General features: G+C 38.8%; 1 protein-coding gene across 1 annotated transcript in view; it reads right to left on the bottom strand.

Annotated features, from left to right (window-relative positions):
• The window catches only part of FCHSD2 (FCH and double SH3 domains 2), a 162,281-nt gene that overhangs the window by 67,905 nt on the left and 68,068 nt on the right, over window positions 1-26,308 (bottom strand). Inside the window, exons 4-8 of the mRNA XM_026850442.1 lie at window positions 9,434-9,510; window positions 7,889-8,033; window positions 3,048-3,181; window positions 1,637-1,691; window positions 1,091-1,219 (exon numbers count right to left, since the gene is read on the bottom strand). Of these exons, the coding sequence (XP_026706243.1) occupies window positions 1,091-1,219; window positions 1,637-1,691; window positions 3,048-3,181; window positions 7,889-8,033; window positions 9,434-9,510 (540 nt within the window). The remainder of the gene's footprint in view (window positions 1-1,090; window positions 1,220-1,636; window positions 1,692-3,047; window positions 3,182-7,888; window positions 8,034-9,433; window positions 9,511-26,308) is intronic.

Genomic DNA, 26,308 nt, shown 5'->3' with positions numbered 1-26,308 from the left:
TCTGATTTAGCCTTCTAGGAAGTCAGATATCAGGCAGAGCAATGAATTTATAACACAGGCTGTGATTTACTCTAAGAGGCACGCAGGTATTGCCAGAAGAGTGGTTAACTTAGTCAGGATATAATGGAATTACATATAAGAATCCCTTGGAGGCCTCGTTTGGTGCTCTCATTTTCTACTTCAGTTATCTGCTTTTCATATCAATATTTTTTTCCCCAGTATGCAAAAGCCTGCTGATAATACAGTGATTTGTTATAATACAGTGATAGTTCTTCAGTAAGGCAATTTTAAATGCAAATTACACACTTCTAGGTTGCCATGCCTGATTGCATCACCTGGAAATAGTTTGCAGATAGCAAATTTAAATAAACCTTGGAAATGTCAATATATGAAACGCAACTACATAAAGCGGGAATGAGCTTTAAATAGCTGATTTTACAGACTTTACAATTTTATCTGTAACTACCTAATTCTAAGGTGCAGGAATAGTGAACATTTAAGTAATTCTAGGATGATATTTTTAAAAAAACGTATGAGCAATCATATCTGAACTTTTTAAGTATGTCACTTCCTATGAGTTCAAGTACCTACTCTTGGCTTGGCAAGCTGCCACGGGTGGGAACAGCAGTGCTGCTTTGCTATTCTCTAAAATTCATAGTTTGAAACCAAGATATTTAATGATTATATTTTCAATAATCATACCATAAAGAAATGTTCAGAGCATATAACTGGATTAAAACAAAAAAAAAATTATGGGATATGTTAATGAAGAATTAAAAAAATTTCCAGCTTACTTAAGGTTCACTGCAGTAGGAAAACACAGGTCTTAAGTTTTACAAACTTGATTCCTTTATCTCCAAGTGAGTTTTTCAGAAAAAAGTGAATTAAAAAATAAAGGTGACTGCTTAGCCTTGGTAATAGGTACCGAGTATCCTGCACATCCATCTACTGCACTGCACTCTCATCTATTGCAGCATATCAGAAAAGTCAACGCTGGTGTCATAAATCAACCCAAGATTTTATACTTCACTCACTTCGCTTTCCAGATTTTCACACTTCCCAACTGTCATACATAAATTAATTTCCTTACCTTCATAATGTTTACTAAATCTGTTTGATAATAGCGATCTTGGTGTGCATTAGCAGCTGCTAAAGTGAGAAGATAATCATTCCTTGCATGGATAGCCTTGGAATTACACTCGGATCGTCGTGCTTTTAACTACAACAAGAAATGGAAGTTAAAAGATAGGTACTAATGAGAATTTAAATGATCAGACGTGTATTAAGAGTAAATTAACATGCATATCTATGTATTAATACAGAACAAACTTTAAGGGATTAATAGCTTAATGGCTTTGTTAATGGTAAGGGGATTTCTAATGCATTTTTTTCTCTCATACAGTTGTAATTTCACACATGGTCTTCAAAAACCAGTTATAACTCCCACTGGAAAAAAATTTCCTTGTAAATCTGGTCATATGTAACCCTGCACTCTGGCTGCTGAGAGTGCTCTTATCTCATCACTTGTTCTAACAAAAAAACCTTTCAAGATGACTGACATCTCTAGATTCCAAACAACTCTGGTCATATGCTTCATAAAATTAGTAGCAAAACGTTAAGTTTTGCTTATACTCACCTTTACGCTTGCCTTCTGCAAGCTTATTCTTGACTGGAAAAGACTAAGTTTGGACCTGAAAGAGAAATTAAGAGATGACATTACTGTCATATATAATTTCTACAACAGCATTGTATGATCAGGCTGCTGCAATTTGCTTCTGCAAAATTTTAATTTAATTAACTTTTTATGCCTGATTTTTATTTGTAGTTTTAAGTAAAGCTTAAGGATCAAGGAAAATATTACAAAGTATGCTGAAGTACATCAATAGTACTTTGACTGCATGTTCTGCACAGCTTACTTAAATTTTAGAACAAAATTTAAATACATCGTGACAGGGAAATGGGATGGCAGCTGCAATCTAAGTTATTTTGGTGTTTGATGGATTTTTGAGTTAGCCCTCCAGACACAAAGTGCTATGAATCTGAACTACTGGTCGTCTGAAGGAATACTAATGCAAAATCATCAGTGACAATATTACAGGAAGCTGGAGGAGTACCCGTGTATGCACACATGTTTTTGAAAGCAGAACTGGTCTGAATTTCTTGTTTGGATTCAGAAAAGAGAAATTAGAGAAGTACTTTATTAACTATTTGAAAGACAGTGGTTTAAAAAGTAAAGAAGAAAACAAAATCAAGTAAATAGCTGTTTTAATCTGGACAAGATGGCAGTATGAATCTGTCCCAAAATTCACAAGCTCAAATTTTTGGTTGTTTGGTGTTTGGTTGGTTGGGGCTTTTTTACTTTCTTCAGGTGTTGTAGGTAATCTTATGAAAGTTCTTCTTTTCATCATTCAGCCCTCAAAGGGAAAGACAGAAAAACTTTCTAATGAAACCATAATTTCTTTTCAGTCCCTGAGAACAATTCTGAGTAATTTCTCAAAATAATAATAAAAAAAAAAAAATTGCAAAAACGGTGAGGCAAACACCAATAAAACAGGCTGCACTCCAAACTGAAAACATGTGGGTTTCTTGCTTTCCTGAAAGGAAGGAAATCAACCTCTTTAGCATGTCAAAGAGCATAAAAATCCGAAGCCCCAAAAATATATCTTCAAAAATGGAAAACAGTGTCCCATCCCCTCTCCCACTCCAAATGGACTGATATCACATTTGAGATCTGTGGAGAGAAAATGAAGTGAGCAGCCTTTAATATCAAAAAGGGTGTCAGGGTCTTTTGAAAATGTCAAATTAAAGCAGTTAGTTTAACTTCCTTCCTTAAGAAACCACCCTAAAGTTCTACTGCACTATCAAGGTAGTAGCGTGCTTGAAATGGTTACAAAAACGTATATAAACAAAAAGAAAAAAATAAATTGGCATAAGCTCATTGAAAGCAATTATCTTTCTTCCAGAATAATATCAAGCGTAAAAACTAATACAAGTACAAATCTGCTTTATACGCAATTATTTATCCATATGCTATTATAAAAACATACTTGGCCTCAATATCAGCTTTCTCCCGCACTGCTTGAGCCATCTGTTCAGTCTCAAAATATTTCTTTTTGCCTTTAGCTAAATCTTTTACTGTCTCTTGTAATTCTGCTTGGATCCTTGTCAACTGGTCCACGCACTGGGGGAAAAAAAAAAAAAAAGCATTCAGGAAACAAAGCATTAATGGTTTTTTGCATCCAAATAATACTATCATCACCATTTTATGGCTCTTTATTACATTTTACATGGAACAACACAATCTCCAAGTCACTCCTGGTCAATTATTCATGCCTTTCTTTTAAAGCTGATCAGAACATAAAATGTACTTCTTTCTTCTGTTTAACGATTCAAATTCAAAGATAACTCGCAAATTGAACATAAAAGTTCTGAAAGCTTTGGATGAGGTAATTAGTTGAAATAATTGGAATACAATTGGGAAAAATCCAGAGGCAATCTGCTGGAGGTGATGGAGAAAATGATTAGTCTCTCCTTCTCTAAAATTTAAAACACAAGACAAAAGCTACCATGTAAAACACAACAGCAATAAGAACATTTTGATAAACATTATTTTAAGAGCTTATTTTTCTTAGACTTATTTCGAGAGCTTTCCGACAAATAGGGTTGTATCAGAAATCTGTGTCATTCACAAAGAAAACTTAGAGGCTTAAAATGCACAGCGTGAGTGAAAATAATTCCATCCGTTCTCCATACGACCCAATCAGCATTATGACATACATTTCAATGTCAAAAATTAATACCAAAAGGAACAGCAGAAAAGTTACTGCACTGGTTTGGGCTGGGAGAGCGTTCGTTTTCTGTGCAGTAGCTGGGATGGTGCTGTGGTTTGGATTTGTGATTGACGGTTAGACTGGATGATCTTCAAGGTCTTTTCCAACCTAGATGAGTCTGGGATTCTGTGACCAAGCCTGTGTTACTGACTCAGGGATGTTTTAGCTGTCGCTGAGCAGTGCTGACACAGTGGCAAGGCCTTTTGGCTGGGACCCTTGGCTGGGTGTGCACGAGAGGTTGGGAGGGGACCAAGGGGACAGCTGACCCCAACGGACCCAAGGGGTAGCCCAGACCATACAGTGTCGTGCTCAGCAATACAAGCTGGGGGAAGGAGGAGGAAAGGGGGACGTTGGGGGTTACGGTGCCTGTCCTCCCACTGATAACGTGTGATGGAGCCCTGCCTTCCTGGCGATGGGGAAACACCCGCCTGCCAGTGGGAAGGAGTGAATGAATTCCTTGTTTTGCTTTACCTAATAAAGTGTCTCTATCTTAAACCCCAAATTTTCACACTTTTACCCTTCCAACTCTCTCCCCCATCCCAACAGAGGGGAGTGAGCGAGCAGCTGTGTGGGGCTGAGCTGCTGACCGTGGTTAACCCACAACAATTACTAAAATGTTCAGCAATTCTCCAAACATCCTATCAGCTTAAAAAAAAAAAATTGTGGGAAAGAATGTCTGTTAAACAGAAAGGATCTACTTAACATAACAAATGTGAATTATCGATGTCTAGAATTACACTATCTTTCAAAGAGATCTATAAAGATTTTCTTTTACCCAAACTTAAGTACATACAAGAGTGATTGTTCAATGCTTTTATATTTAATTATAGATATTACAGACTAGATGTGGTCAATGAAGGCTCCAGGCAAGACTTAGAGGCAGAGCCTCAAGCTAGCTTAAGGAAACCAATTTGCCTTTCAATTTGCCTTTCTGTTCTTCAAAGACCAGACCCAAGGTCCCAGCTCTTTTCATATCATTATCACATACCCGACTTCTCCCATTCAAGGTGCCACACGTTGTCCTCTAACTGAACACCCCTCTCAAACACCTGAGGCTTTTCATTACACTAATTATTAATGCATGTAACCTCCTTTACAAGCACTGCAAGACTAATAGGTGATGTAATCCAACAATGCAACATTAATGTCACAGTATTCAACAAATGATAAAAATAATAGCCAGCCACCAGTAAAAAAGAGGCTTTTTGTTTCAATCAATAGAAATTGCTCGTCTTCTCACCACACAATTCTGCTGTCAGTGAAAATGGCAAATTCCTTTCTGGCTATAAAGTTTATAAAAACTCACATAAATTCACACTGAAACCAGTATTTGATGTGTGCAGACCAGTAACACCACGGGCTTCACAAGGTAAGCTTCATGGTGGGTGGTTTGGGGAGTGGCAGAGGGCAGGACTGGCTTTTTTGAAGACCTCTGAGTGTACGATAGAAAAATGAAAGGTAGAAAAATCTGTATATATTGGACAGCTGACAGAGACCTAAAATCATTTCAAATGGACCAGGGTTTTGCTGCATCAATTGGTATTTTGATCCCTGAAGTCTCCTGTCGGCATCAAAAAATTTAAATATCAAATAACCTCAGTTGTTAACACGATCATTTTAAAAGCCTAAAATAATCTTGCGTTTGCATCTCTGAAGAATATAAAATTGTCAGGAGACTGGATGCCATTTAGGGGTTTGGGGTTGGGCAGCCACTGGTTCCATGTAAAAAGCTGTTTCAGAGAGCTGACAGAGATGGTTTCTTGTTGCAGAGCGATTTTATTCTATTTTCCCTTTCAGCCTTCTGATACAGATCCCTGCCAACGGCGGCAGCGGTGGCCACATCATCTTTCCTGGAGATACCTGATGAACGTACACCACAGCTCTCTGCCTTGTCTTCCAAGGCCAGTATAGGAAACCACACATCACTTATGGGATAAGCTTACAAGGTCTCTGGGGAAAGATAATGGCAGGGGGTGGGCTGCTGCCCTCAGAACAGCCTTCTTGTCTGCATCCAGGAGCCGCTGAGCGAGGGCAGGGGATCAGTTTTCTTAAGAGGTCAGACATGGTCTACAAGAGACTCATTTATTACCCCTGCTCCAGAGTCACCTTGGCACTTAGCAATATTTTTCAGCAAATTATAAGGAGGTTTTCTGAAATTGTTCCGGTTGAGTATTAAAACGGGTCATAAAAATGAAGGTTCTATACGCTACCGAGTCCGGGAAGTAAAGGTTTAAAAAAACATCAGGAAAATAAAAGATGACATTTCATCGGGAGCAACTCAACACCTACTGCAATCTTGAAGGAGACGCTGCTTCTAACAGAAACTTGATTTTAGATTGACATTCCAGTGTAACATTACAAGGACTCTGCTGACTCCGAATCCCAATTTTGATAAGCTTTTGTCTGGATGGATGTCAGTATAATACATTATTTATCTGCTTGGAAATCCAAGGGAAAGCGTGAGAGACTGCACTGAATAAAACACCACATTTGTCGTGGAGGAAAATTAATACCACCAAGTGGATGGTTATTCCATCTTGTAGAAAACCCATATCGCTGTCAGAATTCTCTGAACCAGAAGTACTGCCCTGACACTTGTAATAACCTGTTCCACTAATTCAAAAGTGCAGGGAAAAAGGAACCTCTATCATTTATATAAATTTAAAGAAGTCGTCTCCACTTCTACTGCTGACTCATAAACACTGAACTATTGGCGCTTGCAGAAGAATAAAACTGGAGGTGATTTACCCAGTAAGGATACTAGAAAATTGCTACAGCATTGTTTGGAAAGCTTCACAGAAAAATAAAATTTCATGGGACAATAAAACAACATTAATAAAGATTTTTTTTCCCCCCCCAGAAAAACTGATACTGAACATCCTTTTAAGAGCTGTGTAATAATTTGTTCAGAAACTGAGAACTCATGTTACATTAACATGTCTTTAAAAGTTTGTAGCCAAATCTTTTACAAAATAACTATTTTAGAAAATAACTGTTCTAGAAGAGATAACTCAGTAAGTTACAGTTAGTTGTCACTTTTCAGCAAACGAAACTGAAATGGCGTGTTGTTTGGGGGAAGGATTTTGTCTTTTACTTTGAATGGATCCTTCAGACTACCTTAAATTAAACCCAGAGGCGATGTTAATAAATGCTCAGTGAGAACGTACAGGACTTTCCTAGGACTACCAACTAATCCCTGAGAAAGTGTGTTCCACCAGCATTTCTGTTTCTCTCCTTAAGTTGTGTTTTGTCCAAATCACACAGAGAGCACTTCAAAAGGTCGCTCTTGAAAACGTAAAAAAAATTTACGTTTGGTCCAGCGAAATCCGCAGAACACAAACACAAAATAATTAAAATATGAAGGGCACTTAGCTTTACATAAATACACATCACTGTAATTTTAAAAACGTGTCTTACTGACATGGAAACAGATGGAACATTGCCTTTTATTTGAAACACACCCTGTGTAAAGAGACGTCTTAAGACATAAATGACTTTTCAAATGCAACAACCAATTAAATGAAAGTCAAGCTTACTTTTGCCCTTGAACTACACTATTTTCTTTGCATGGATTAATGTATCCATTATAGCAGCTTTTGGAGTACTTGCGATACCTTCACAGGAGGTGGCTGCATAACCTTTATTCTACATCTTGAAGACTGCACAAGTCATTCCTTCAGGTTTAAGATACATCTTTTTCTTAAAATCAGAACCTATTCTAAGAAAATCCACTTGCAATTGTCACTGCAAAACCAATTCAACATAACTGCTGCACCGTTTATCACATATACAGTCAGCAATTGCTGCAGATTTGCAAAGACCAACAGTGTATCCCATTTTGAAAGACTCATTTCCAAGCAATTTTAATTCGGATAACACAGCTCAGAATTTTGATCCCCCTTCAGCTGGCTATTTATTTCTATAACAACATCCATAGGAAGAGACTAAAAAGTATATATGTATTTTCAAAACGCCATACTAAACCATTTCTAAATAACTTTTTTTTTTTTCTAAATAAAAATGACAGAAGTTTAAAGAACTTATAAAAGAGCAAATACCTTTTTCAACTGCTGTTCCTTAAAGCACCGTACAGTCCTGGCTGGTTCAGAAATTAAGTTTTTATAGTTCTCACAGATATTGAGTCGGGACTGGGCCACTTGCATTGTGCCTTCTAAAAGTGATTTCCAAACTGAGTACATGCTCCTAAAATAATGAAACACAGAAAGGTTGTGGGTAGGAAGGAAGGGAGGCACTACACTGAAAATACAGGTTGGTTTACACAACAGTAGCACAATCCTTCAAATAATTGCTTTTAAAAATAAAGCTAAATAAAGTACAATCCTTCATGTTGATCTAACAAATACGTGCACTTTGAACAAAAAATTAACTGAAGTTTTACCAAAAGGAAAAATTTTCCCTCCTGCTCCTGTTTTGTGATTCAATTTTTTGTCAAACAGTTTTGGTTGAACCTGTTGCTCCAATAGAAGAGACCCTACAGAACCCAGCGGCCAAAGCCCCATCAGATGTTGATGATTTTTTCTAAGATGATGGATTTTGTGATTTGGGCATCTTGCAATCAAGCAAATAGTTACAGACTGTTCATAAATTTTGCCTTGGCTACCTGTAGTTTCTTCACCACGTGTAAGGGCCAAAACCAACTGTAGCTGTGTAGTGAGCTTTGCAGGGCCCAAATAATTCACCAAAAAAGCTCAGACGGAGAAAGTGGAGCAGGGAGAGCAGGGGAAGAAGGTGACAAGATCCCTGCTACAGCTGGCAGAAAGGAAAGACTGCTGGAGCTTGCAGAGCCCAGGCACTTGGTGAGAGGGAGGGAGGGGGTGGCGGGTGTTTGGAGAAGACATCTGGGCACTGTGGGTGTATCCGATGGCACGAAAAGCTTGATATACACCCAAGACTGATATTATAGTTTATTTCTTCTTAGACACACCAGTGGTGTGAAGGTACTGAAAGGCCAAACCACAAATTTATCAATAATTTCTTCCTGTTTGAAATAAGACTTGTCGGAATACAAAGAACACATTAAAATAAAATATCTCGAAACTTTTTCAAAATATTTAAGAGGTACTATTCAAAGGTAGGAGGCTTTCAGCATCCGAGTATTTTCATGTTTATGATCCACCTTTAACATTAATGAAACTAAGTTTCGTAAACAACTGTTTCTTGCTTTGCCTCCTCCTTGCTGTCAGATGCGATCTTCATGAAGAATGACCTCCTAAAAAGAAATTTGTTGCTGTCGTTTCTTATGAAGAAATCCACATAGCCCATTACTCTAACCTTTAAACTATTTACTAAAATATATATTCAGACACAAGCATTAATATCCAAACAGGGTGCACAGTTATAGATGCTGTCCTGTCTTGCCATTTTGGTTTCCAATCTTCCCAAATTATTAAAGAAATAAACATCTATTTAAGACTAATCGCAGAATTTCAGGGGAAGCAAAGCTTCATTTTTAACTGGCAATGTTCTCCAAAGGAAAAAATGATGTTAACTAGAGAATAGCAGTGTTTCATTGTTGAGTAAAATAATTATACAAATTGAAATGATAAAGACAGCTATTTCGAGATATCCAACTGTGAAATTACCTATAATCACTTCGTTCATCAGCTTTCATTCCAAGCCAGTCCTTCTTTAAGTATTGGCTAGCCAGCTTCTGAATGCTCTGTTAAAAGAAGGGGGGAAAAAAAAAAAGTTAAGAAGAGATACCTAAAATAACATTTTTGCTCCTGCATCAGACAAATAACCCGATATATATAGAAGCAATCAATCTGTAGTATTAGCAAACTACTACAATGCAAGACTGCTATTTTTACCCCTTTTTATATTTTTGTTTGAATTTAGCTTCTGTGGAAAACAACGAGCTTCATGTTAATATTTTACATCAGAGGGACTCCAGCCGAGATCTACACATGCACACCTCAGCTCTGAAAATATTTCTGCATGGGACTTACTCCAGCAAGACCAATAATACAGGAGATGTTTGAGCAGTGTGTGGCACTCAGAGGCAGGAATATTGCAAGTAAAATGTCTCAATTGCTCACAGCTGTAAGAAACAACATTTTTATTTAACTGAATAAGCACAGCTTTGACCATTCAAGGTTGCGTGGTTATCAGTGAACCCAAGAAGTTCTGTTGCTCACAGGATCAGGCCTTTACTCAGAGGATTACAATAGACTAGAGATTGAAAAACTCAGTTCATTTTTAATTATTAATGTTAATTATGCTCTTTAGTCTCTGCAGTTCACTTTGCACGGTCTCAGAAAATCAATAACGTTTTCACATGCGAGTTTAGGGAGCAGCAAAATTTCATTGGTAAACAATGCAAGGGAGGGGGGAGTTGCTGTGGCAGTGGCCCCTCCTTTGGCTTTTAATCTCATTTAACAGTATATATTGCTTATGAATTGAGTACCGCCAAATGGAAAAGAGGATGCATATTATCCAACTCATGGAGCTGGATAACGGGTTTATGAACACTGAGCAGCATTCCTGCTTCTTCAAACGACCCATTACTGGAGAAGCACTCTCCAGCTTTTGTATAAAAGTCTATTTAGCAAAGAAGTGGGAGATCTGGGTTGAAACTCCCTTTCCAGCAAGCAAAATCAAACCCACAGATGCTTTCCAGAAGACTGTATCCTGAGGAAAAGCCTGGCGTGAGACATCTTCGCCTCAACGAGAGGCACAGCACAGTATCATCTGTTTATGTTTTCCATCCTGTATTTAAGATGTTATCACCTGCTAGGACAGCCTTTAAGTTCTCTTAGAGAAAAAGACCAGAAGTATCTCAAAAAGCACAACCAGATTTCATTCTTGTCTTACCAGCCCATTTCAAGCTAAAATTTATTACTGAGCTTACAGGTTGACTGACACTTTCACACAGAAAAACGTTAATCGTTGCTAACGTGTCATTAGTGGCAAACATGCTCCCTCATGTTAAATAGATCTGTGTCACCTTAGAGCCCAACTCCAACTGCTCCGAACTGTTCTGCTGAGCTGGGTACGTTTTTGGTGTTAAGCAATCTTACAGATGGGTTTACGTTAACAGTCCTCGTGAATCCAGTTTCTAAATGTAAAGCTCATTAATATGTCTCCCACTGTGCTGTTATTTCCCATTCTGAGCTTCCACATCGTCTCAAGTTACTGTCCCTGATTCCTATTGCACCTTTTTGGTCAGTTAAGGATCATTTTCAAATTCCACATTCATTATTTCATTCTGACATGTTCACATATACATTCAGCAATACTTCCCATGGGCAAAGTTAAGCCTGTAACTATAAGTTCCTGTGTTTCCATCACAGTTTCTTACTTTTTTTTTTTTTTTAAATCAACAAATTGCATCAGGTAGTTGTTAAACAAATCAAGATAAAAGGAAAAATATCATTTCCTTTAACTCAGAGCAATTTGTGATGACATTTGGAGCTTCATTACATACTCCCACCTGGTGCTATTTTCATGTTTCCATCCCTTCTGCATCAGACTCCACCTACAAGATCTGCCCCAAAATGCTCCACAACCTTTGACAAACACAAAACTAACCATGAGAAAAGGCTCGCTGGCAGCTGAGGACAAGCCGTGCCAAAATTATAGATGCAAAAAAAAGTCACAACAGGGATAAATAAAGCCATTTTTGCAGATAGAAACCCAATTACCGATGTCAGCAAATCAACTATAAAACTAGCATGATTAAATGAGCTTAACCATTTATTTCCAGACTGAACAAGCCGGCCACCAAAATCAATGAAACATTGAAGAGAGGGCTCCAGCTGCCTGTCGAGGGTGTCTAATCATTTAGTATTTATTCATGAAAATGGATAAACCAAGTGTTGGCATTTCATACCAAACTGCTCTAGGCAAACATATAGATTTTAATTAGACCAGCATGGTAGGTTTGCTTTCTTAAAATTTATTCTGAGTGTAATTTTTTTTTTTTTTTTAATGAGATCCTCCTTATTCTGTTCTCAGTAACTTCTTGTTTTGCTGCATTGGAACAAAGAATACCACTGTTGGGCTCAAGCGGGGAAGTCAACTGATTGTTTAACCTTTGGCATCACCCGAGTTCACCCGCAGCCTAGGAGTGTGCTCGCTTCTTCCTCCAAGGTGCACATCGATCATGTTTAACAGGCTTGAGATAATGACATTTAAATGCAAATTTGTAGAGAATTTTGTACAGAATGCTCTCTGATTGCAAACATTGTTTGATGACACACTTCCTTATTCTTTATTTCAAAGTAACTTCAAGAATGGGACAGAGCTTCTCGAGTGAAGGCACTATCAAAAATTACACTGTAAATCCCCATCCAAAGTTAAGTGAAATCTATAAAACCTCCCTTTCCTCTCAGTTTTGTCAGGCTACAGACAGTTGGAGTGTCATGACTTCAAATCTTGCTCAGGAGAGGGAATACTGCGAGGTTGGTGTATCTCCAGCTACCCGTGAGCCCTGGGTCCCACTGTGCTGGGCACCTCCATGTACGCTGCAAAAGCATGGGCCTGCCTTCAAAACCTTCACTATCTGAAGAACCACAAAGATTATTTTTTGTATAAATATGTAAAACCATAGTTCAAAGTAACAATAACGGTCTGCTCTCTGATGGCTGTGAAACAAGAAGGTTTTTTGATTTAATTTTTCCACTTTGTTCTAAGGTTTATATAGTTGAATTGGGAAAAAAAAAAAAAAAAGTTCAGTTAATTATTTTTGAATGGTAGAAACAATTGAAAGTAGACTATTTTTAATCAATAATTACTGAACGGTCAAAAATGTCTGAAATCCCTTTGCAAGTACTGTGCAACTGCTGCTCACCCTTTGTCAAAAGAAACATTCTTGGTGACCCCGTTCGTGTGTGTTATTAACACATTAAGCAGGATTTAGAAAGAACAAACATAAAATAGCATAAACAGACCGGCTGTCCCATAACCCCAATTTTAAATCATCTGAAGATGACTCATATTCTTCTCCCATGTCTTGGTTTTCCCCTCCCTCCCCCCGTCAAAACGCACACTGTATTGCTGTGCTACAATGACATTAATATTACACATTCATGGGTACTTCAACTGTTTGCAAATCTGCCTCACAGATGGATGGATGGGACATAAAATTGTGTCAATCAATCATCCAAGGAATCAACACCTAGAAATGAAATTCTGCTGAACAGAAAGACCATCAAAAAGTCAGCAGTTTCATATATACTCAAATTCATATTTCCCAGTGCCGCAGCTTCTACTTGATGTTCCCTAATACCAGATCTTACCTCGAGTCTATTTATTGGTATTTTCCAATAAGGACAGTTGTGACAGATATTGAGGGAGGAGAAAAAGAATAAATTTGCTATAATACTAACAGAAAGTAATTACCGACAGTAAAGAGAAAGATGTCCCAAATTAAAAGATCATTGATAGAAAAGTATGTGGCTTTTTAAAAGACATATTAACAGTGCTTTTCAAAGCAGTCCTAAGATCTTTATCTCTAATAATTGAGAGGTGCTGATGACAGCCAGCAGAAAGCACGGGCAGGTACTAGCTGATGTAACACTGAGTTTTGAAAAATCTATCAACCAGACAAATTTAGTGCTCGTTTTCATTTAGGTGGTTTCAGTATCTTGCATCATTTTGATCACTTCTCTTTATCAGAGCAGAATCCATCAACCAACCAGTTATAATTTTCATTTCTACAAATAAATCTACACTCTGCTATTACTGTTGCATTAAAAAGGAACCTTGAATTGTGAAGGCCAGAGAAATACCATCCTCTGAGTACTCTCTAGTATTCAGTGATCCAAGCAAGTCCACTATAGGCTGTAAGCAAATGGCCCCAAGAATCCCTCCAAGTGGGAAAAAGAAAATGGATGGTAGAAAAATCCCAGGCAGACGGGAGGGCCTTAGGCAACACGCTGAACTTGAGGCTGGCAGACGAGACGGGCGTATGGACAGCAGCTGCTAGAACAAGACTGTAAGTGAAAAACCTTCCTCTGGCCACACGCTTTGCAGAGGCGCTGGGACCCTGAAACAGCCAGTGACGGAGACAACGCGAAGAATTAAAGCAGGAGAAAAGGGGAGAGTTCCTACCTGAAGCCAAGTCCGAGTTAGGAAGATGATGCCCTGTATGTATATTTAGTATCTGTTAGCTACTACATGATGTTAATAGACCGTTTTTCTAGTTTGAAGAGCAACTTTTCCAAGCACTGATCACTGACAAGTGACAAAAAATAATGCTTTTTTTTCCCCCGTGTATGCATGTATGGCAATTTGCTTCACTGATCCTCCAGATCACTGCCTATGTATTATGTGCCACAGCAGCAGCTTTCTGACATTATTTTGTTTACTAAGTGGCATTATTTTGTTTGCTAAGTACTCTTCTGACAGGCAAATACTCCACAAGGGAGAGGTTTTTAGCATCTCTTTTATTTGACGACTTCTCCGGGAGGAGAGAGGTTACTCCCAATTCAACCGACTTCACAGCAGTTTGGAAGCCAATTGTACTGTTCAACACTTGCAAATTAAGGCTCTCCAATAGCAGCAAGAAAAAGTAATAGTTTTAATATGTATAAAGTCTTATTATCAGCCCCATCCATTGTTTATGAGCAAGACAAATTTGTTTTGTTTTATCCTTAAATGAAAAAAAAAAAAAGTTCATTGATGTCGGACCATTATTATTATTGTGAGTTGCATGTAAGATGGCAAATTCTATTTTATTTCAGTACTGCTGGTTCTTCAAAAATAAAATTGAGAGTTACATTAAGTCTTTCTTGCCGTTGTAAAAACAGCAGTGTGACCGATACCAGATATTTTTAAAATCACATTTTCAGCCGTAGGAGAGTAAGACTGGCTGAAAATGAAAAGTCTCCCAAAAAGAGAAGAAAAAACCCCCGCACAACTGAGCTCTGTGAAATTTCTTCTACTACAAAAATGAAAAAAAAATAGATGCATCCAAAAAAGACATTTCAGATGCTCGCGCTTCCCCGATGCTCTCAGATTTTTCTTAAATCAGTAAGATTTTACATGACTTAAGCCAGCTCAATGAGTCTGACTCACCGAGACAGCGAGATTCTTAGTGCCAAAAATTTCGTAGACAGCTTTATCAGTCATACAGATGTTTTTTTTTCACAAGCCTGAAGAGAAACTTGAAACATATTTTACACTGTTGCCAATCTCTTCAAAACAGTTGGAAGAAGGGAATGCGTGGGAGCAGCAAACGCAATGCAGTCTGCGTGGTGAGGACTCCAGCTCCTGAATACTGAACAATTTAGTCTCGATATTAAATTCCAAGATAGTTATTAAGTGTTCACAGCGATTATTTAAAGCGGTATTTTATTTACTAGAGCTCGATTCAATAAAACCTTTAATGATTTAATGAGAACGAACTCCATTCAGCACGGACTCAATTCAGGGATTCCACGCAGGATATGACTTGGTCCAATTTACATTATAAGATGACGACAAAACCACTGTCAGACAATTATTTTGCTCCGAGCTTACACGGGGCCTTAGGCAACGAGACCGTGACTAAAGTGCTGCTCCAGCACAAATAAAAATGAAAACAAACGACATAACAGGCAGCACATACACTTCCACAGCACATCCTAACACTTTTTAAAAGGCGCAGATCAAAACTATGCTGGGACTATTTATCTGTATTGCCTTTAACACAGTTAAACCACCGATAAAAGAGGTTTCCATGTGCCAGCAGCATCAGTTGAAAAACTCCCCAGAAACATTATGAAAGGCTGGTTATCTAATGTAAAGCTGCATCTGTAATCATGTTGCTTCTCTTTCCTGGAGATGGGGTATCCCTTCCTGCCATTAGATGATTCCAGTTCCAGAAAATATGGAGTTACATTCTTTCATTCGCAATTTCTTTCCAAGTTGATTCATTTCTCTTTTTATTTTTTTTATAATATATTTGAGGTATGACAAAGAGGCAAAAGAAAACAAAGGGGAAAGCTGAAAAATTAATTTATAGGAGCTAAATATCACCTAGGGCACTCTTGCAATCAGGTTTAGCCAAGGAAACATCAAATTTCTTATCCTTCACGGGTTTTGTTCATTTCTTAAGTTAAAAGTTAAGAGTGAAAACCTTCACTGGAAGCAAGTTAATTATTTCCAAAACATCTTGCTCCTGGAGTTTAGCATTATTTTCTATACATAATCCTTAAAAGGGATAAAAAAAGTAATAAAACAAACCCCCAAGAATGGTGTATTCCACCGTAGGAAGAGTATCTGTGAGATCCTACAGAAAAGAAAGGCAAAAGGCCAGCTACACATCAGTCCCCCAGGTTCAAGGAGGAATTATCCTAAACCAGTGAAGACCATTCAGGAAAGATCATGGGATCTTATCCCAGTGCCTAAGTCTTTTTCCTCTAACGTGCCTAGTATCACTCACTGCAATTTGCAGCATGTTACATAGCAGATAAACCAAAAAATTACAACAGTCTTTTGAGTGTTTCAAGACTTTCTTAAACATGTGCCTCTTCATTCAAAGTCAAATTTTCCAGTCTTAATTTCTAACATGCTTATTTTCTTTGCCCTTGATTTTCACTGGTCTCTCTCCAGTTGGTCCAAATCTTCCTTAAAACGAAGCAGCCAACACTTGAAGGACAATATACTGAATTCACTGAATTTGCAAGCTGATTTTGAACTTCAGTACTGCTGTCAGACTCACCTGCCGCCCATCCTGACTCAGCATCAATCAATTTAATACAAAATCCCAGAATGATCTGGGTTGGAAAAGCCCTTGGAGCTCCTCCAGCCCAACCATGACCCTCCCCCTGACCCTTCCCAACTCCCCCAGATCCCTCAGCGCTGGCTCAGCCCGACTCTTCAACCCCTCCAGGGATCCCGGGGACTCCCCCCTGCCCTGGGCAGCCCATTCCAACGCCCAACAGCCCCTTCTGCACAGAAATCCTTCCTCAGAGCCAGCCTGACCCTGCCCTGGGCAGCTTGAGGCCATTCCCTCGGGGCCTGGCGCTGGGGCCTTGGCTCCAGAGACTCATCCCCCCTCTCTGCCCCCTCCTGGCAGGGAGTTGCCGAGGGCCAGGAGGTCTCCCCTCAGCCTCCTCTGCTCCAGACTGAACCCCCCAGTTCCCCCAGCCGCTCCCCAGCAGACCTGTGCTCCAGACCCTGCCCCAGCTCCGTTGCCCTTCTCTGGCCACGCTCGAGTCTTTCAATGGCCTTTTTGGGGTGAGGGGCCCAAAACTGAACACCGAACACATGTACATCCTAGATCCTCCTCCAGGCTGCTTTATGATAATATAATGCTGACTACTACCAGATTAAGGACAGATCCTAAGACAACTCATTCATTTTAACAAAGAAATATTTAATATCTACATGATTTTCCACACATTTTTGAGTGGTTTTGTCATTCTACCCAGGTCACATTTTCTAGCATGCATTTTAGGACCACCACATAAAAGAATCAATAACCTCCCTAAAGTCAAGACATCCAGCACCTTCTCTCTTTACAGACCTGTTACCCTGTAACAGCAAAGTAAAAAAAAATTACACCAAACCGGTGTTAAGTGTTTTTTAACACTTCTATGTGTTGCTGCAATGATCTTCTAGGAACTTAAATTAATGTGAATGATTAACTCTTCATCCCCCAGCACTCCTTTAAAAAAAACTGTGGCACTACATTTGCCACTTTTTTCAAAGACAATGCTTAGAGCTTTAAGGTGGGAAACTACCAGAGACTAAATCCTCTGCAGCCAAGCTGACTGGACCCAGAGCCAATTCAGATTTATTCATCAAAATATCCTCTAACCTATTAAATTCTTTATCTTTCATCAGGTCAAGACACATATAACCTAGGGATTAATATGAGCCAATCTACCCACAGTGCTCTACTTCACTTGGCAAAAAATAAACATTGGAAGTTTCTTTATTTACCTATCTCCATTATTAAGATAATCCTGACAGATTAATTCAACAAATTTTAAGGAACAAACCCACACTTTACTAAGCTTCAAAGAGTTTACTTTTTCTCCAAGTTCTCCTGTCTTCGGCTTCCAAATTTTAGGATTTTAGGCACTCAGAAAAATAACTGTCATCTTCATGATGTGGCACCACGTCCGTAACAAAATTGAAGATCCTTCCAATTCTCAGCAGGTTACAAACTAGACTAAAAGCAGTTACTACCAAGCTAAGTATTCATCTGCATAAATCACTTTCACTTTCTAAATTATATATTTTTAATTGGTAAACTAGAGGTATGTTGCCATTTAGAAACATTCCCGGTTATTTTTAAAGCCTTTTGCTAAATGACTCCTAAAAAATCGTCTGTGTTGATGCAAAACTGTCTTATTCTGTGGCCCAGTGAGTATTTCAACATGTTATCTCTTCTGAATCCACCGTAGGGTTGCCTGAGTGGTACTGAGAGCCAGCTTACAGTTTAGGGACTCTCTTCTTGCAATTTTTAGCCCCACAACCTACGAGGAGGTACAATATGCCAAGCAAACAGACATCCCCCATCTGTCTGAGACACCAACAGAAACAGAAGCAAGCTGAGCAAAACTGACCTCCAGTCTTTGAGTTTGAAATGTGGGAAACTCCTGAAAATCTTCTTTTTTTTTTTTTTTTGTCTCCAACATATAAGTAGCTTGTGTTTAGACCATATACAATTACTCTTCCTTATACTTGCAACAACTTTTTCTAGATGGTAAAGCTGTTCTTCATAAACCTAAATACAGAATCCTTTGCCATAGCTTTCTTAATGCCTAGAAACAGAAAACCTTAGGAAAGGGCAGAGCCTTAGATTATATTAAGAGAATTCCGAAGGTTCCCACCACACTCTTTTCTGTGTAGCTGAAGGCAGATTAGCAGCTCTGGAGAAGAAATGTGTTTACCTCTTGGTTCAAAAGTCTGCTTCTGGAGCAAATCCCCACTCCTAACAAATAAACTAAAGCCCTGCACCGTATCACTGAACGGGGTACCACTGCTTTACGCAGTTTCTTATAAAGTAGATCTCTTTTCCCTCGTACTGCACTAGACAACACCATTTTTGGCTGAGTTTATTTTAAACTTTCAGGTAAGCTTTTAGCAACGCTGGACTTTGACTAGCACATCTAGACATTAAGGACGAAGCCTCTGAAATCTGTTTAATATTCCATGAACATTCAGCACAGAGAATGACCGATGAGTTTTTGTTGAGATGAATGTGCTTTCTATGAGCAAGTGTTAGAAAGTCAGGTGCCACACTGCAACAGAAAGGTCTGCAGGACCATCTGTAAATGGAAGATATTTTATCTTCAGACCCCACAAAGCAGAGGAAAGAAGTGCCCACACCATAATTTAACTAACTCCCATTGGAGAGGAAGAGTGCAGTTTCTTCCAAACCCCCCTTTTTCAACCAGGGTTTGGGAGGAAGCTGCTAAGATGCCAGCAGAGAAGTGCTACCAGCTCTGCTGCTCACAGCCAGCCTTGGCAAACTGCTGCAACTCCTGCAGCCACTCCAAACTGTTTAAATCATTCAGGATCTTCTCAAGGCTCCATAATAGTTGGGAATCAAGAGGGCACAAAATACCATTTGTAAAGATTCCCTTGCTCTAAGTTTTGAGGTGCAGATCATATATAACTGGTATTCAAAGACTGAATAAACATCTGGTTTTCTCCATTTACAGATCTGGTTGCTGGTAGTTATTCAAAGTAATGTTTCGCAGGGCATCACATCTTCACCTATGCAAAATATAATCCAAATACTGTGTAAAAGTGATAGTAAAAAAGCAATTACATCATTCCCTCAGAAAAGGACCTACTTTCACACTTACTGGACCCACCAGTCTCCCCTGTTCTCTGTGAAACAAACACCACATCCTTCCTCTGTCTCAAACAAGCTGTTTTCACAAACCTTATCTGAGCAAGCACCGCCTGTGAAGAAGGGGATGGGAGAGTTCTGTATCATTTCCGCATCATCATTTTCTGCTGGTTTAAGGGATACAAGCCCAAAGCACCTCTTTAACTTGACTATGAAAGCACCATTTTTCTTCTCTGCACAACTTTCTGTTTGAACTGCTGAGAAATATCACTTGCAACAAGTACAAAACTGACTTTACAGACTCCTGAAATGCTGATCTCCTTTCCCCCACCCATGTAGGAGCTCTGTGTTGGTGGAGAGAAAGGCAGACAAGGATGCTGGTGCTGTGGGACAAACCAAAGCACTAAATACACGCGCACACACACACACACACACAAAAAAAAAAAAAACCAAACAAACAAACCAAAGCAACAGCTTCTCAAATTCTCACCTTCCCCATAATTATCTCCACAAGTTCTGCTTTGGTGAGAGAGACCATACCCTGGCACTTCCCAGTTTTGCAATGTGAGAGAATTTAATGTAGTGTTAAATTCCAAATTCCCTGTAATTCAGATCTTGGGTGGCTGATGGAGTATAGCAACAATTTAATCTTCTGAAGTATTTTTGTGGAGAGAATAACATGGCAAGCACTCCTCTACAAAACAGAATAATCAGGACAGGGGCTTGTAGGCAAAGACTGAACTAGGAATTACAAGCTGACGTTAACTAGTTCACCTGCTAGATGGAAGAATTTGAGAAAGAAAAACTTTATCATCCTTTCAGTGAAAACAGCTCTAACAGCATCGATCTGCACCAGTGAACAGCCCCGCCTGAGCGCTTTCACCACCACCACTGGAACCAGTTTTTGATTCAAAACATTTGTTAAAGAAAGTAGCAAAAATGGTTAACGCAGCTTTGCACACTCCCAAGTTTGGTAACCCCATTCATGCAGCAATCCTACCCTCAGTAACTTCAATCTGTCATGGTCAACACTTGTAATTTTTTCCTTCTGAAGAGGGAACTGCTTTCCCCATCCCACTGCACTCCATCCCTCCCTTGCAAGAAAAAGAAAAAAAAGAAAAAAAAAATCCCCATATTTACAATCTAATCAAATCCTTTTTGGAGAAGACTGGTCAAGCAATGTTGCCAGCTGATGCTGGCTCTAAGGCTGGTTTATAGAGGAACTTGAAAATCAAAACTTTTGCTTTCAAAATAGTGCTTAGTGCTTGATGGCAGAGAAATGGTTGAAAACAGGACAAGCACATTCTCCGACTGCAAGTTCAAATGCGTTTTTTGATGTGACTTAATGGGTGAGTCAATTCTGTTATGATTTGCTGGGAGATGAAAGGATGCCCAATTCATGCAGATGTGCAGAAAAATGAAGCAAAAGAAGAGAACTGGACAAGAATAAAAAAACCTGGGACACTGGATGGGACACAAAAACCAGCAAGTAAGTGATAGTAGGATATAACATTACAGAATGTATATATTTTCTTACATAATTGTGTTAAAGCAGAGAAAGACATGAAAAGGAAGTATAAATTGAAAACACAGGCTGGAAATTATGTGAAAATATGATGATAAAATTACATGCTAGATCAGTCATCCACCAAAGACAGATTAAGCAATAATAAAAACAGACTTCTCAAAATTAAGAGGTTTACAGAGACGGTAGGAAAGGGGATTTTTAAGAAAACTTGAAAAACACATGTAACATCAAATTAGTATGTTCATTGAGGAAGTTCAGTTAAGGAAAATTCCACAGTCCTATTTTACTTCCACTTGATCACAAGGTTATAAAACACACGTAGCTGGATTTTGACGTGGTGAAATAGAGAGCTTCAGGAAAGAATTAAATAAGTGGGAAGTTTAAATTAAAGCCAGCTTTTAAAGCTTGCAAGCGCATATCACAGATGAAAATATTCTAATAACAGCAGTCACTGTTCGGGACTACTAATAAAATGTAGAATTATGAACTAAGCAGCATAAGAACCTTACCTAAATTAAACGCGTTAATCTTCAGTTTATTTAAAGAAAACAGATGTATATGGAAAGAGCATATGATTAAGAACAAGAGTTTAAGAGACTCAGGACAGAAGACAGAGAGGGTGATAATATCTGTTACAACTAAGTATTTATCTTACCAAATACAGCTGAAACCCACCAAAGAATCAGGAACTACAAATTAAAGAAAGGAAATACATAGCAATAGGCAAATTATCTGATATACCTATTACAAAAAAAGCCCTCACAGATATTAACATGTAAGAGCATGGTAGACACAGGTTAAGCATGACAGTGTCTGCCAGTGTAAGCCAAAACATATTAAGAATTGTTCTTGAAAACGTGTCAAATTCAGTAGCTTCCACTGACGTAAGCTAATATTAAAGGGCAGCTAGAAAGCATTTAGTACAATGCCAGAAGGTGCTGCAAAAATGTACATTGGGATAAAGACAAAATGGATTTATTACGACAACAAAAAGGATAAAAAAAAACAAACGTGGATAACCTGTGAGGATCATCTACAACTACAGGAGTGTTAACAACATCAAGAGGAGTCCTCTGGCTCTACCAATAGCAATGGCATATCCAAACTGCCATGTAAAGCTACAGAATTAATCTCGTGAACCTGAAAAGTTATTATATTTTCTAAAAAAAAATGCAGACAAATAAACCCATACCAGCCCAACAGATTCTGTTTCTATGCTGAAGCTCCTTTTTGCCCCCAGGTAAGCCCCACTTGCTACTGATCTTGCATAACTGTCCCTCAATACCAGGCGGTACAGCTGAATTTCAGGTGCTTTGGCAAAAGGTGACATTTTGAAGAAACTGGGAGGACAGACGAATACACAAGTTGGAGTTGTGTAGTCATTGGGATGCAGGAATTTAGGCTTGACATCTCTTAACCAACCCGAGTTAGTCCAGTTTAAGGTAATAAATTTACTGAATTATCCCGTGTATACACAAGCCAACACGCCCGTGCGACCTTCACATATTTGCTTGCTTAAAGTTACTTTTCCTTACTAGTTAAAGTAGTTCAAAAAGCAGTAAAACATTAGAATGTCTAAGAAAACAGCATACAGAATTGTCGGAATAAAACAAAGACTGCTTAGAGACCTCTCTATCTTGTTTCAGACTGCTACTGCAAATTGTATTTAAGACCAGAAAGTCAGTCACAGAGTCTGGGACTGGAAAATTACGGTTCTCTCATACTCGCTGCATGACTTTGCATTTATAAGTACAAATAAAGTCATAAATGTGTAGGGGTTTTTTTAAATAATGCCACTCATGAGAATTCAATTTTTGAATATCTAATATTTTGAGAGAGCGTACAACTGGAAATACCCGCATTTAATGTCACAGATTTATGAGCATTGTAAGGACTCTCAGAAGGTAAGGAACTGCAAAACATTTCTGGCAGCTATTCCTTCCAATTTATTAGAGCTCTTAATTGGTGAATCTGAATGCTCATCTCTACTAAAGCATTTCTTAAAAAGATTCTGTATTTTATTGCCCTAGAAACCAAGTGCAAAACATTACTTCTTTCCATTCTCCAACTGCAGAAGAATACATCCTACATTCACTTTCTTCCATGTCATAAAAAACATTTCTGAATTCATTTTATTCTCTGAAGTGCTATTACCAGCCATTCTGAAGTTGCTTGGTGTTATTCATTGTAAGTGTCTTCGTAACGGAGCAGGTTGGCATTTTCTGTTCTGTGGGAACTTCTTAATTAAAGGTTCACATGATTACAAAGCATTGACACAGCCCGTGTAGCACAAAGCTTATTTTTTTTTTCCACCCCAAAACAGCTGGCAGATAACTATATAAATCTGGTGTGCTCCATGTAATATTTATTGATCAGTTTATAACAATCGGTTTTAGTATTCTGTCAATACTGCTCTGGGACAGTGCCAAAATTAATTTTGCATTTGGTAATTAGCTTCTGAGCTTGTTCTAGCTTCAGAATATGGAAAACACAATTAGGTAATCTTTTATATTAAAAGTCTGTAAGTCAGTTTTTGGCATTAGTTTAAAAGCGTACATCATATTGTGGGGGAAAAACACAAATCTGCCCGAAAACACAGAACCATATTTTTAAAAAATTGGTATATTTTGGTATTTGGTTTGTCTGACAAACTTTACATGAACAAATTTTGCTCTGGAAACGATTATTCAGACTTCACTCTTTAAAAAACAAACCAACCCTACTATTTCTTATCCATTCTCTTTCTTTTTAAACACTAAACCCTGAAAGTCTTCTTCTGGCACTGCTGAAATCTTACCCCCTCTTATACAGATAATAATAACGATGATGATGAAAAAGATTATGCACAGCCAGTGTGTTTCTACAGCTCTATATGTACTGACTTACGTAGCTTGGGTCTAATTGAGCAAAGCGACTTTTCTTTCCTCAGTTATATCAGAAAACACACACATGGGCAATATTTTACCTAACTCTACATTCATGCATTGCGAGTGTGACCGGTGACCCCATCACAGTCTAGCTGATTAATGCAATCTTCTACAACAAACTTGTATTTTCTCTAAGTGTCCTCGATGCCAGACCTCTTTTAGGTTTGGGGAGGATTTCACATGTTCTCATTGGAAAAAAAATATCCCACTAAGGACAAATTAAAATTTTTATTATGAAATATAGACAACTATAATATATGATTAACTTTGATGATGTGAGGAGGCACAAGGCCAAAACTACCCAGTGCAGCAGTCAAACAGAAATAATGTCCAAGTCTTGCTCAGTACTATCTTCCCTTCCTCCACCCCCTCAGCTGCTTTTCTTCCAACTAACACAACAGCTAAGTAGGAGGAAAGGTTTGCCACTGCTGATCTAGTTATGCACAGATCAGTAAAATAATTAACTGTAGTGTAAACACTACAACAGGCTGCTTCAGCCAGTAAATTTAATCTCTAGACCGAAAGCTCTGCTTTGTTTTGAACAAATAACTATGTATTAAAAGTACTGTTATGAATTTTAAGTGTAGAAGACAAAAAGACGTAAAGATCTGCAAGTTTTTAAAAACAACTAAAGATGATTCACCTCGGTTGGTCATCTCTTTCAGCTGAACAAACAACCCAATTGTTCTCTGGAAATCAGAAAGAAAAGCATGCATGCTTACATCTGCAAATAAGTTTTGGCATCGTGATCTAGTTATGGAAAACAAAGGTTTAGATTTTAAGTAAAACAGCTGGATTAATCAGCCAGCTTGAGGTCCAAGTAAGTACGAGTCCAGTTGTACCTAACACTATTTTCAACATTTAAGACACCGAAGATACTTTACTTCTGTTGCTTAGTGAAGGCTGACAACTGACCCACAAAAAGTGACTGATGAACTATTTCTCAATAATTTCAGCAGAGATGATGAGCTGTGGTGGAGAAAAGGAAGAATAAATATATTCTGGGTAAAGGGAATGCCATGTAAGTGGTTTTTCAAAAGGAATCCACATTCATGCAAGGACACGAAAAACTGTTGGAACTGTGTCCTGCTGGGAAGCACTGAAGAAATTAATAAGTTCAAGAAATACAGTTTCAGGAGGAATGTAGCCAAGGAGAGGTTTTTTTTCCAGTCTCGAACTGGTTTGCTGATCTGCAACTTAATGTGAGATGATAAATGGATTCGCGTGCCTTTAAGAAGGAAAAAAATCTCACCTTCCACTCCCACAGGCAAGAGATTTTGGAAGGTATTTCAAACAAGAGTAAAATACAAGTACTGTTTCCTTCCCATAACTTCAAAGTTTGGCCTTTACTATGCATCAGTCAGAGCAACACACAACTGATGACTTGAGACATCTCAAATTTTTGCAATTTCTGTATGTAATGCCAACAGAAGTTTCTTCGATCTTTCAGCTGAGCTGAGATGAAAAATGACATTCTCAAAAATCTTTAACCCATGGTCTACTGCTCCAGTTAATGCCTGGGCTGCCACCAGTACTTGATGCTGCAGTGCATGAAATGGTAGGTGCCAACGCAGCACTCAAGTTCAGTGATGAGAAATAAACTGTTTGTCTGAAATTGTCAACGTTCGTACCCCAAGATGACAGAGTTGAGCCAAGATTTTCCCAACGCTAAATGCAAAATTGAATTTTGCACTCCTGGGATGAATATAAAATCAACCTTAGAAAAACAAGCTGCCTGCTTCTTGCATGGTGACGGTGATAAGAAAGGACAGCGGCTTCTCTGCACGTCCTGAGTCTTCTTGGCATGGCAGCAGCAGCAGGTCCAGCTGTCCCAGAGAGGCAGCGGGGCTGCCCTTCTCCTTGCCCCGTGCTGTGGGGCAGTCACAGAATGATCGAATCATTTAGGTCGGAAAAGACCCTTAAGTTCATCAAGTCCAACCATTAACCTCACACTGCCAGGTCCAACATTAACCCATGTCCCTGAGCATCACATCTACACGTCTTCCAAATACCTCCTGGGATGGGAGCTCAACCCCTTCCCTGGGCAGCCTGGTCCAGTGCTTGACAACCTTTTCTGGGAAGAAAGTTTTCCTCCTATCCAATCTAAACCTGCCCTGGGGCAACTTGAGGCCTTTTCCTCTAATCCTATTGCTTGTTACTTGGGAGAAGACATCAACCCCCAGCTTTCTGCCCCCTCCTGGCAGGGAGTTGCCGAGGGCCAGGAGGTCTCCCCTCAGCCTCCTCTTCTCCAGACTGAACCCCCCCA

Source organism: Athene cunicularia (assembly GCF_003259725.1).
Source record: "Athene cunicularia isolate RWA chromosome 1 unlocalized genomic scaffold, athCun1 chr1_part1, whole genome shotgun sequence".
NCBI lineage: Eukaryota > Metazoa > Chordata > Aves > Strigiformes > Strigidae > Athene > Athene cunicularia.
This window is presented reverse-complemented; position numbering and strand designations above follow the sequence as displayed.